This window comes from Miniopterus natalensis, chromosome 1 (genome assembly GCF_054644295.1).
Source record: "Miniopterus natalensis isolate mMinNat1 chromosome 1, mMinNat1.hap1, whole genome shotgun sequence".
In the NCBI taxonomy this organism is placed as follows: Eukaryota; Metazoa; Chordata; class Mammalia; order Chiroptera; family Miniopteridae; genus Miniopterus; species Miniopterus natalensis.
Genome location: NC_142081.1, coordinates 120,759,951 through 120,770,023, shown reverse-complemented (window position 1 = coordinate 120,770,023; position 10,073 = coordinate 120,759,951). Strand labels below are relative to the sequence as shown.

The 10,073-nt window shown below is 43.3% G+C and overlaps 1 protein-coding gene and 1 pseudogene across 2 annotated transcripts in view; both read left to right on the top strand.

The window, feature by feature from the left end:
* LOC107546344 (LIM zinc-binding domain-containing Nebulette) overlaps nucleotides 1-10,073 on the top strand; it is a 341,718-nt gene that overhangs the window by 300,184 nt on the left and 31,461 nt on the right. For both annotated transcript variants that reach the window (XM_087825371.1, XM_087825374.1), the window contains exon 5: nucleotides 9,767-9,938. In XM_087825371.1, coding sequence (XP_087681497.1) covers nucleotides 9,767-9,938 — 172 coding nt within the window. The remainder of the gene's footprint in view (nucleotides 1-9,766; nucleotides 9,939-10,073) is intronic.
* LOC148094375 (WW domain binding protein 1-like pseudogene) lies at nucleotides 15-2,113 on the top strand (annotated as a pseudogene).

Genomic DNA, 10,073 nt, shown 5'->3' with positions numbered 1-10,073 from the left:
CCTCTGCATAGTGGATGGTCCTTTGCACAGGTACGTATGGAAGGGCATGAACTGTGGCCTTCCCATGTGAGTACAGGAAATTTGGGACCATCTTGCTATAATTTAACCATGTTTGTTCATTTAAAAATTCTTCACTAAGCACGCTGATGGGTCAGACATTATCCTGGTCACTGGTACACAGGGATGGATGAGACCCAGTTCTTGTCCTCATGGACCTCGTAGTTTAGTTGGTAAACCTCTAAAACTACAACCAGGCAAGGACCTGGAGAGTTGTGGGTCTGCTAACAGAGAAAAAACTGATCAATTGGAATAGTTCAAAAGAAGACCTGGCTTGATTGGGGTTCTAAGACATAATGTCAGGGCATTATAAATAAAATGGAAAACATTATTCGATCACTCAATATTCTATTGCTAATAAAGCAATGATAATTAATAATCATGAGGTAATATGGACCCTATGCTACATGCTTTATGTGAACCCATGAGGTTGGTTCAATTTATTTCTCTGGTTTGTAGGTGTGGGAAGCTGAGTCTTTGGGAGGTCAGAGAACATGCCAGGGACCCACAGTTTATAAGGGCAAAGCTGAGATTTGAACCCAAATTTCCTGAAATTTAGAAATCCATTCAAAGGTGCTACTCTCAATAGTTATTTCTCCTGTTTTTTGACCCTCTTAATGGAATTTTAATCAATATAAACAATAGCCTTCTTCTTCTGAATAGGTAATTTTGAAAGACTTTAAAATTTGCGTGGGCTCTCCTAGGTAGAAGAGGAAATTGTGCGAACACTGCGTTGTCCTTATAATATCCTTGGAAGATGGTGGGAGTGAGGGATCTTCAGCTCTTTTTAAAAATCTTTCCATTTCTTTGTCCTAATTTATTCATTTATTCAGTAGATATTTATTTAGCCCCTGATACATGCTAAATATTCTGCTAGTCATTGACTATTAGAAAACAAAACCATCTTGACTTCAAACTCACAGAGATTCCAGAATAATAAAAATAATAATAAGAAGAGGAGAGAGGGAGGAGGAAGAAGGTAGTGGTGGGGGGGTGGGTGGAGAGGAGAAGGTTCCTGGGTGGCAGGGCACCCCTGCTCCTCCAGGTGCTGCCCAGCCCCTTGTCAGCCAGGACTGAACCCCCACAGCATAAGGAAAGCCGTATGGGCTTTCACAAAGCTACCTCTGTGACACAGGACACTGCTGTGGACAGTCTCAGTGCTGCAACTACTGGCATGAACTCTGGTGCGCTGGCTGGTGGGGACCATCGTTAGCACCCTGAGCTGCACTGTGTCTGTCACCGTTGCCAAGCCAAGCACCCAAGCACCCCCTTCAGGCCCAGGAATGGGGACATGAAATCAACCTGATCGCCTACTGGGAAGCCCGCAATTACCCAGCACTGCCTTTTTATTTAATGCCTTCTAGCTACAGCAGCAACAGCTGCCTGGACAGTGTGGCTCTGCAGGCAGCTGTCCCCCAGGTGCTGATCCCACCAGGGGGTCCCAGGGGATGCAGAGCAGCCCTTTGTTTGGGCCCAGCAGAAGCAGCAAGTGCCTCTCACCCTCCCCAGCCTCATCGCTTACCCTGAGCCCTCCAACACAGACATGCCAGCTAACCCACAGCCACTAAAGCCCCTAGATGGAGCCTAGCGGCTCTGTGGCTGGCCTGGGGAGCTGGCCTCTGGGGCCTTACTGGGCAAGGATTCCAAATGAAAGGCGGAGCTGCTGCAAGATGATAGCCCCAAGCAGGGCAGCGCACTTCCCAACAGCAAGGACAAGATACCTGGCAGACATCGCCGCTTCAGGGGTGACTCAGGCGCTGTGGTGTGTGTGCAACAGGGGCCTCAAAGAGTTGAACACTCATGGATGACGCTCTGGATGGAACCCTGGACTTCTATGATCGCTTCCATGTGTGGCCTTTGGAGACAAGGAGGAAGGGCTCTGCCAGCCCTCCGAGGAGCAGGCTTGAGATCCTGGGCACCCCCACCTGCTGCAGCCACCCCTGTGCCTGCTGCTGAACACATCAATGAGCAGGAGTCCTCACACTGCCAGAGCAGCAGCTCCCCCAGCTGGAGCAGGCCCTGCCTGTACCAAGAACTTGGCAAAGCAACCAGGTAGGGGGTAGGGGAGAAGTGCCAGAGAAGCATTAAGTGACTTGAAAGTGGTACAACCACTTGGTTCTTTTTCCCCCCCTTTATTTCTTTTTTGCCCCCCCCCATTCCTGCATTTTCCTACATCTCCAGTACATTGGGGTGTGGATGCCTCTTCCCCCACAGAAACACAGTGTTGTGGAGGGTTGAGAAGTTGCCTCTGTAACCCACTTCTCATACCCCACCACCGTCCCCCTTCCCCCCTTTTCAAGTCATACTTCACTACTGGCTCAGGTCAGAGATGTGTGTTGCAGGAGCCCCCAAGAAGAGGGGATGAGACTATGCCGTGAGGTGGCGCTTGGTGATGGAGTGGATTTTTGCTCTGGTGTTAGGGTAAGAGTATGTAGCTGTGTCTCAGCCTGGGAGAGACGGCAGGTCTCAGCCCTGGATGAAGAAGGAAGCCTGCAGAGACCCGGGGGTTGTCACCCCTCGCTGCCAGTTTCTGCAGAGCCCGACTCAGACTAATCCTGTGGGAGGATGAGGGCGGACGAGCAGTTGTGTGGTAGGTGGGTAAGGGCTTGTTGCATTTCTAAATTCCAGGTGATGAGATCGATGCATCCCTGGGCATCCCTGACAGGCCCTGCCCAGCAGGTTCTGGCTGGCCACAGACTAGTTCAGGTGTGCAAGATTATATTGCCTTCTCTTTGGTTTTTCTTTAAAAAAAAAAAAGAAAAAGTGAGCTGAAAACAAGAACTTCACCATTAGGCAGGGAAGAATTCTGTTTGGAAAGGGAAGTTTGTGGCTCTTGCCCAAGTTGGCCTTCAAAGAACCTGGCTGCAGTTGACCAGAAGGAGATGCTTTGTGTACCGGCTTGGGTGGCGGCTATCTCTGGAACTTCTGTGGGTGCCCAGGAGGCCTAAGCCATGGTGCTGGATAGAGCGCAGCTTTCTGCATCTCTGTCCTTCGGTCTGTACCCACAAGTGACTAGGGTTCTCCTCCACCGCAAGCACGCAATCTGCAGGCCTTCATGTCTCGCTCTTCTGTATGAACGAATGAGGAGGCTGTGGGTCCTGAGGAAGGAAGGGCAGCCCCATAGTCTGGCTCATATACAGTATTTTTTCTTGATTCTGAATATGTTGTGTGTGTTTTTAACTGACCACTTGGGAAAAATGCCTTGGTTATCTGTGGTTTTCATACCCCCTCCTCCCCCTTGTGAGTGGGATAACTAATCACTGTAGTCTCTGTAAAGAGTCTGAATGGCCCAGGGAGGGGGCTAAGGTCAGCCATCCAGAAGAACCACAGGGTCCTATTACTGTAGTTTGGCTTCAGATAACCAGCTGAGCTTTGATAGGAATAATTTGAATGGGGAAAGCAAACAGCCAAAAGTAACATTCCCTGCCCAGCCCTGTTCATATGAAGAGTTTGGTTCTTAACCCTGCTCTTGAACAATGATGTTTGGAGTTATATTAGAAAGGGAAAAAAGATATGTATGCAAAAGTAAACCAATCCAAGGCTGTGAGGCAAATGAGTATCTGTATTTGGAGGCAACAAAACCAAAATACATGTTAAACAAAGTGAAATATGTATACAGTGGCATTTTGGATAACCTGTGTGTCTGTCTGCTGCTTGAGAGCCCCCAGCCCTGTTTTCCTATGAATATACTTTGAATGGCAGCCATTCTGCTCCTACTAACCACACGATTGGAGCAAATATGGCCTCTCAAGGTAATTTACTTTCTGCATTTACTGTTTACTGAACAAATGACTGACTTTTTTCTTGGGGTGTTCAGCATCATTGTCAACAGCGATCCCCAGTGTTTGCCAGAAAGACTGTCATCGAAGTAGAGGTTTTACTCTACCCATCACTGCAATTTGCACGTTGCCCCATGGACACATGGAGGCCTGTGTTCTGTTCCTTGTAAATGGAAACGTGCTGTGAACCTGTCTGCCTCCCTCGGTTGCTCCAGGCCCTCCATATCAGCCCCCAGGGGGTGTCCACAGCCACTGGGGACAGCAGGTGAAGGTGGAACTTCAGACAGAAGCTTAATTGGATCTTCAGCCACAAGCTTGGACTAGCTGTGGCCCAGACGTCAGCCCTGCCCAGAACTGCCAGGAAGGTTTGGCACACACCACAGGGCTTACTGCCCTCTGCCGAGCCCAGCGCATGCCAGCAAGCCGGTGTGTGGTGAGAGTGGGCAGGAGTGCGTCAGCAGCCTTCAGATGCCTTTCTTTTCACCATTAAAATAAATCTCAAACAACTCACTGAAATGTTTCCAAGGAGATCAAGTTTTACCAAAACGAATCCTTCAGTTAACTGATCAAGTGGATGAATTCTGGCTCTTTCAAGGTTCTTTCCCCAACTAGAGGGGGAACTGGTCTGAGTGTTAAGGTTCATGACAGCGTCCTGCCCTAAAGGCAGGAGAAGAGAGGACAATGGAACCGGGAGCTGGGCTTCAGTCAGTAGTCACCCTCGCCCCTGCTGCAGGAGGCTACCCTGCGTGTGGAGAGAGAGGGAAGTGGGGAGTTGCGGGACTAGTTAGGGGCCAGGGAAGTTTGATTGCGTCTGGTTTTCCAGGTGAATTGAGGAGGAAGGGGTTGGTGGAGGGTTTGGTGCTTCAGTTGGAAAATTTGCAATTGTAACAACTTCCTGTGTGAGGCACCTCATCAGTTATTGTGAATGTGTATATTTTAAGTAATAAGATCCAGCCGGTCAGACTTTTCTGGGCAGTCTTGGTGCCGCATTTCTTGTGCTGTGATTGTTCTGAAGAGAGTGTGGCTCTAACCACTGTGAGAAGCCCAAATAAAATCAATCCCCTAAATTCATGACTGCCCAGCCTGCATGGCTCAGCGGTTGAGCATCGACAGGATCTAGGAGATTCCAGTTCACTTCCCGGGCAGGGCACATGCCTGGGTTGTGGGCTCGATCCCCAGCAGGGACCGTGCAGGAGACAGCTGATCAATGACTCTCATCATTGATGTTTCTATCTTTTGCTCTCCCTCTTCCTTCCTCTCTCTGAAATCAATAAAAATATATTAAAAAAAAATTCACTACCAACAAAAACATAATAATGTGGAAACAGAATATCAAGTAAGGAAACAGCACATGTAGAAGTTCAACTGGGATTTCTGCTATTAGAGTGACCTATCCTGTACCGATAAGAGTAGGCTTTGGCTGAGTCTTGGAGAATGAGATAGATTTCCCAGTTTCTGAGAACTTTTTAGAGACAATTTATTTATTTTAAAATTATAGTTGACAGACAATATTATATTGGTTCCTGGCGTACAATATAGTGGTTTGATATTTATATACCTTACGAAGTGATCACTACGAAAAGCCTAGCACCCGTCTGACACCATACGTAGTTATTACAATATCATTGACTATATTCCCTATGCTGTACTTTATATCCCTGTGACTGTTTTTATAACAGGTTATATTTCTGAATCCTCTTGACCCTTTGTGCTGGTCTCCCCCATCCCCTCCTCTTTAGTTTTTTTTTTTTAAAGATTGAAGCCTTGGGTCAGAAAGAGAGTCAATGGCCTTCCCAGGCTGCCATGGTGGCCTCACTATAGTTCTCTCGTAATGACTTTGTTCTGATGATTCTCCCTTATGTTTCCATTACTTTTAGTCCTGGAATTTTGGCAGTTAGTTTTGATATTGAACAGCAGAGTATTTATTAGAAACTCATTTTTAAAAAGCACAACCAACACTTGTGCTTGCTAAGTTGGACGAATCAGAACCCAGCAGTAGATGTGAATGGGAAGGTAGATGCATATCTACTGTAGAAAAAATGTGTGAGAAGATAGGGTTAATTTGAGGCTTGTCCTCTGTGGTGTTTGGGTGGACACCACCATGCTATCTATTAAAATTTTTATTTATCTTTCACAGGTAAAATACAAAGGAGAAATTAAACAGGCAACCCCAATTTCTGATCCACCAGAGCTGAGGAGAGTTAAAGAAAACCAGAGGAACATCAGCAATGTGTGATCTTAGCAACTTCTTTCTAATGATATCAAATGTATCGTCAACGTGTCACTTCAAATGTATTGTCAACGTGTCACTGAAGGGATGATGTTTACAAGAGATCACGACCTGGAGTTGATACTGAGTTCGGCTCTCAACTGATTATCGATTTATTGGAAATGTTTCAGGGTCTTAGGTCTTGTGGGCATTGCCAGGCATTCTCCCCTCAGAACTCCCAGGGACATGCAGTCTGACTTCTGTCTGCAGGTTATGTCTCGGTCTCATCTAGTCTTCCCGTCTGTGGTTGCTGTGGCTCCTCAAAGGGACTCAGCCTAGCTCCTGTCACATGGCCCTGCACTACACACGAGCTTTCCCACTCCCTTTCCTGCCTGCATATGTTTTTCTCTAGCTTGTCCAGCTCACTACCAGATATTATTACTTTATTTTTGGACGATATCTGGGAAGAAATTATAAAGTGTGCATAGCTAGATAGGTCACCTGATGCAGGCCTGTTTGAGGGGCACTTGTAGGGCTGTCAGTTTTTACTAAGACAGTAACTGCCGGCCAGCTCAATCTCCTTTCTGTTTATGTAGTCCATGGACACAGTTCACGGAGGGAATTCTCCTTTAAAATCTGTGGACTTCATGTGTTAGCATGGAGATGGGGTTCTTTGGAGGGGGAAATTTGGAAATCTATTAGATTCAAAGAAACCTTATATTCTTTAAACCTTTCAAGTTATTGGACCAGGTTATAATGCAAAGGCAGCTTATTGTTTGGCACTTTTCCTGACAACTGTATTTTGGAGCAGTAGATGCTCATCCTTTCCTGATATATTTAGAGTCACACTTGACGTAACTCCTTTACTCTCAAGAAGGAACAGGGTTGCTGAGAAGGGGGAAGAGAGTAGTGGGAAGCAGGCCAGCCTTTTTATGCATGACCATGTCACCTGTGTAAAGATAACCTTTCAAAAGCTCTGACACAGTTACTAAGAGAACACAACAGTATAGCCCCGTTCTACTTGGGTAGGAGTACCTTTAAGGAATATTTGTGACGACATTTCTTAGCATATTCCTTTGTGATGAAATGATTATTACAGGTTTGCTGATGGTATGCCCATGTATCTGAGTACATTCACAGTGATTCACTGCTCTGGGATGAATTAAAATAGACTGATTTAAGATGCAAGCATTTTAAATATGGCTAGACCTCTGATTAGCTACCTCTTTTTTCATAGTTTTCTTTTTTTGTCTAGTTCTTTAAAATAAATACTGTGTGACTCTTATTCAGTTGAATTGATTCACAGTACACTATTTTTTGTTCTCTGAAATGGTAGGTTTATTATAAAGGTGAGCTGGGAAGAGCTACGGCTTTAAGTGTAACTCCCGAAATGGAAAGAGTGAAGAAGAATCAGGAAAACATTAGCTCGGCAAGTGCTTTCATTCACTTCGGACTATGGCAAAGGATGTGTCGTTCATTATTTACGTGCAGTACTGTTTTTTCCTGTGAAAACAAAGTGTATTTTCAAGAAACACTTGGGATATATACAATGAATACATGTGTTGTTCTAGATGACTTCCAAAAGCTGCCACTGCATAAATTTACTTTTTCTTGCAACCCTTTATTGATATTGCCAGATGTGACCAACAGTGACACTTAAAGTTTAAACTATATTATGTTCATTTAACAATGATTCATATATTTTAGCCAGTGTCTTTGAAAGTGGTAAAGTCTTTGCTGTGTAAGTTAAATAATTATCATTTTACAGATATATTCCATTGAATGTGAATTGTTAAATGCTCTCTGCAAAACAAAATAAGAAATGAGCTATTACTACGAAGTAAGGACTTAGAGGAAAAAAGTTTTATATACATTTAATATAGAAATCAGTTGTTCAGCAAGGCCCCATGGTGCACATTTGTATGGTGTGCTTTGTCTTACTGGGTATCAGGGCCTCAGCACTGAATTGCTCACATGCCCTCAGGTCTGCAATAATAATCTGCTACGTAACCAGCATCGCACGTGGCAGTGCTCTGGTGCTCAGCTGTGGAGAAGGGCTCTGGGCCTGGGGATCAGCATTTAGGTTTTAGAATTTATACCTCTCCAATGGCATCTCTGTCCAGAGATGCTGACTAAATTCAACATAAATTACCTTTAAGTTGTGGCTGCTTAGAAGGAAACTAGATTATTTTCTTATTGTTTCTTCTCCTCTATGGAGAAGAAAAAGAAAAGAAAATGAAGGCAAGCCTGGTATGAATTCTTCAATAGTGTTTTGGTGAAAATGGGGATATATAGAAACAGAAAAGTTAATTTAGATTCCATTTGGCTTTGGGTTTTTCCTATTCAATTTAAGTTTGATAACCACTTCACTGACTGCATTGTTGGTGGATATTGTTCATTCATACATTTGTTTTCAGTTGCTAGAGTGATGATGAAGTCATTTTTGCTATAGTTTTTAAAGGAGACCTTTGAGAATAAAATTTTAGATTGTTATTCTAGAAGTAAATGTAATTCACCGAACAAGTTACCTGGGGGAATTATTTAGAATATGTGGTATATATTTCACTCCTTTGGAAAACTTGAAAAAGTTATATAATGTTTTAAATTATGATTGTCTTATTAAGTATGTTCTATTATTTACTTTGCAGGTAAAATATACCCAGGACCATAAACAGATGAAAGGCAGACCAAGTCTTATTTTAGATACACCTGGTCTGAGACATGTCAGAGAAGCACAGAATCATATTTCAATGGTAGGGTACAACCAGGTCCTTCTCACAACTAAAATATACTAAGGAATGGAGTCACCCCGTGCACTGACGGCATTAGTCCACCATTAATCGGATCACTAACAAAGCATGGAAATGCAGATGGGTCTCTCCTGTTGGGGAGACTTTAATTACACTGAAATGTAATGGAAACATTCTCTAATAAAATAATTTTTCTCTGTGATTTTTCGGTGTGTTTTTATTTCTAACATGACTACTACAAATGCATTTTATGAAAGACATTTGGCTGCACTTATTTCCAATTAATTTTAAGACAGAGTTTGGTGTGTTTGCATGTTGCAAAGAAGATTAAAAATATATATGTATTTAAAGACAGTTGCACAATATATGATTTTTATGCCATAAAGTTCACCCATTTAAAGTGTATAATTCAGTGGTTTGTATAATTTACAGAGTTGAACAACCATCACCCTAATTCAGTTTCGGAATCTGAAAAGTGTGCTTTGAAGTGTATATAAATTTTTGTAATTATATACAAAAAATGTATATATGATTATCTGTAACTCTCTTAATCTAATTTTAAATACTGTTTTCTTGAATAAGTGTGTGGAAATAGCTTATAATTTTATTGCATATTAAAGGTTAAGAAATAGGAAATTAATTTGTGCCTAAGTTAATATATTTTAGAGAGGAACCAGGATTAAATATGTATATCTTTTAAAAATTCTTACTGGTATACAGGTTTATATATAATTTAAAAGAGCGCTAACCATAATGATGCAAAACTGTGAATATATCAGCATTTGATTTCTAATGCTAGGAAGCTGAAATTCCAGGCGTTATTTTTGGAATGGAAAAGATACAGCTATGCAGAAAATAATCTAGATGTAGCTGGTGCAGTGACAGCTGTTGCTATATCAAAAATTTGTGAGCTATGTAATAATCAGGAAATTTCAGTTTGAGTTAATATGGATTTTTCTTTTTTCCCCCAGGTAAAATATCATGAAGATTTTGAGAAGACAAAGGGAAGGGGCTTTACCCCCGTTGTGGATGACCCTGTGACAGAGCGCGTGAGGAAGAACACCCAGGTGGTCAGCGATGCCGCTTACAAAGGGGTCCATCCTCACATCGTGGAGATGGACAGGAGACCTGGGATCATTGTTGGTAAGCTGACCGTCCTCCTCGGCAGGGCTGCGTGGTCAAAAAGACCGTGCTTGCCCGAGTTTAGAAGTAGCCCCCTTATTCTTTGGGCTCCTCCAGTGTTTGATCTGATGCCCGACTGAAAATGGACCAAAGTGT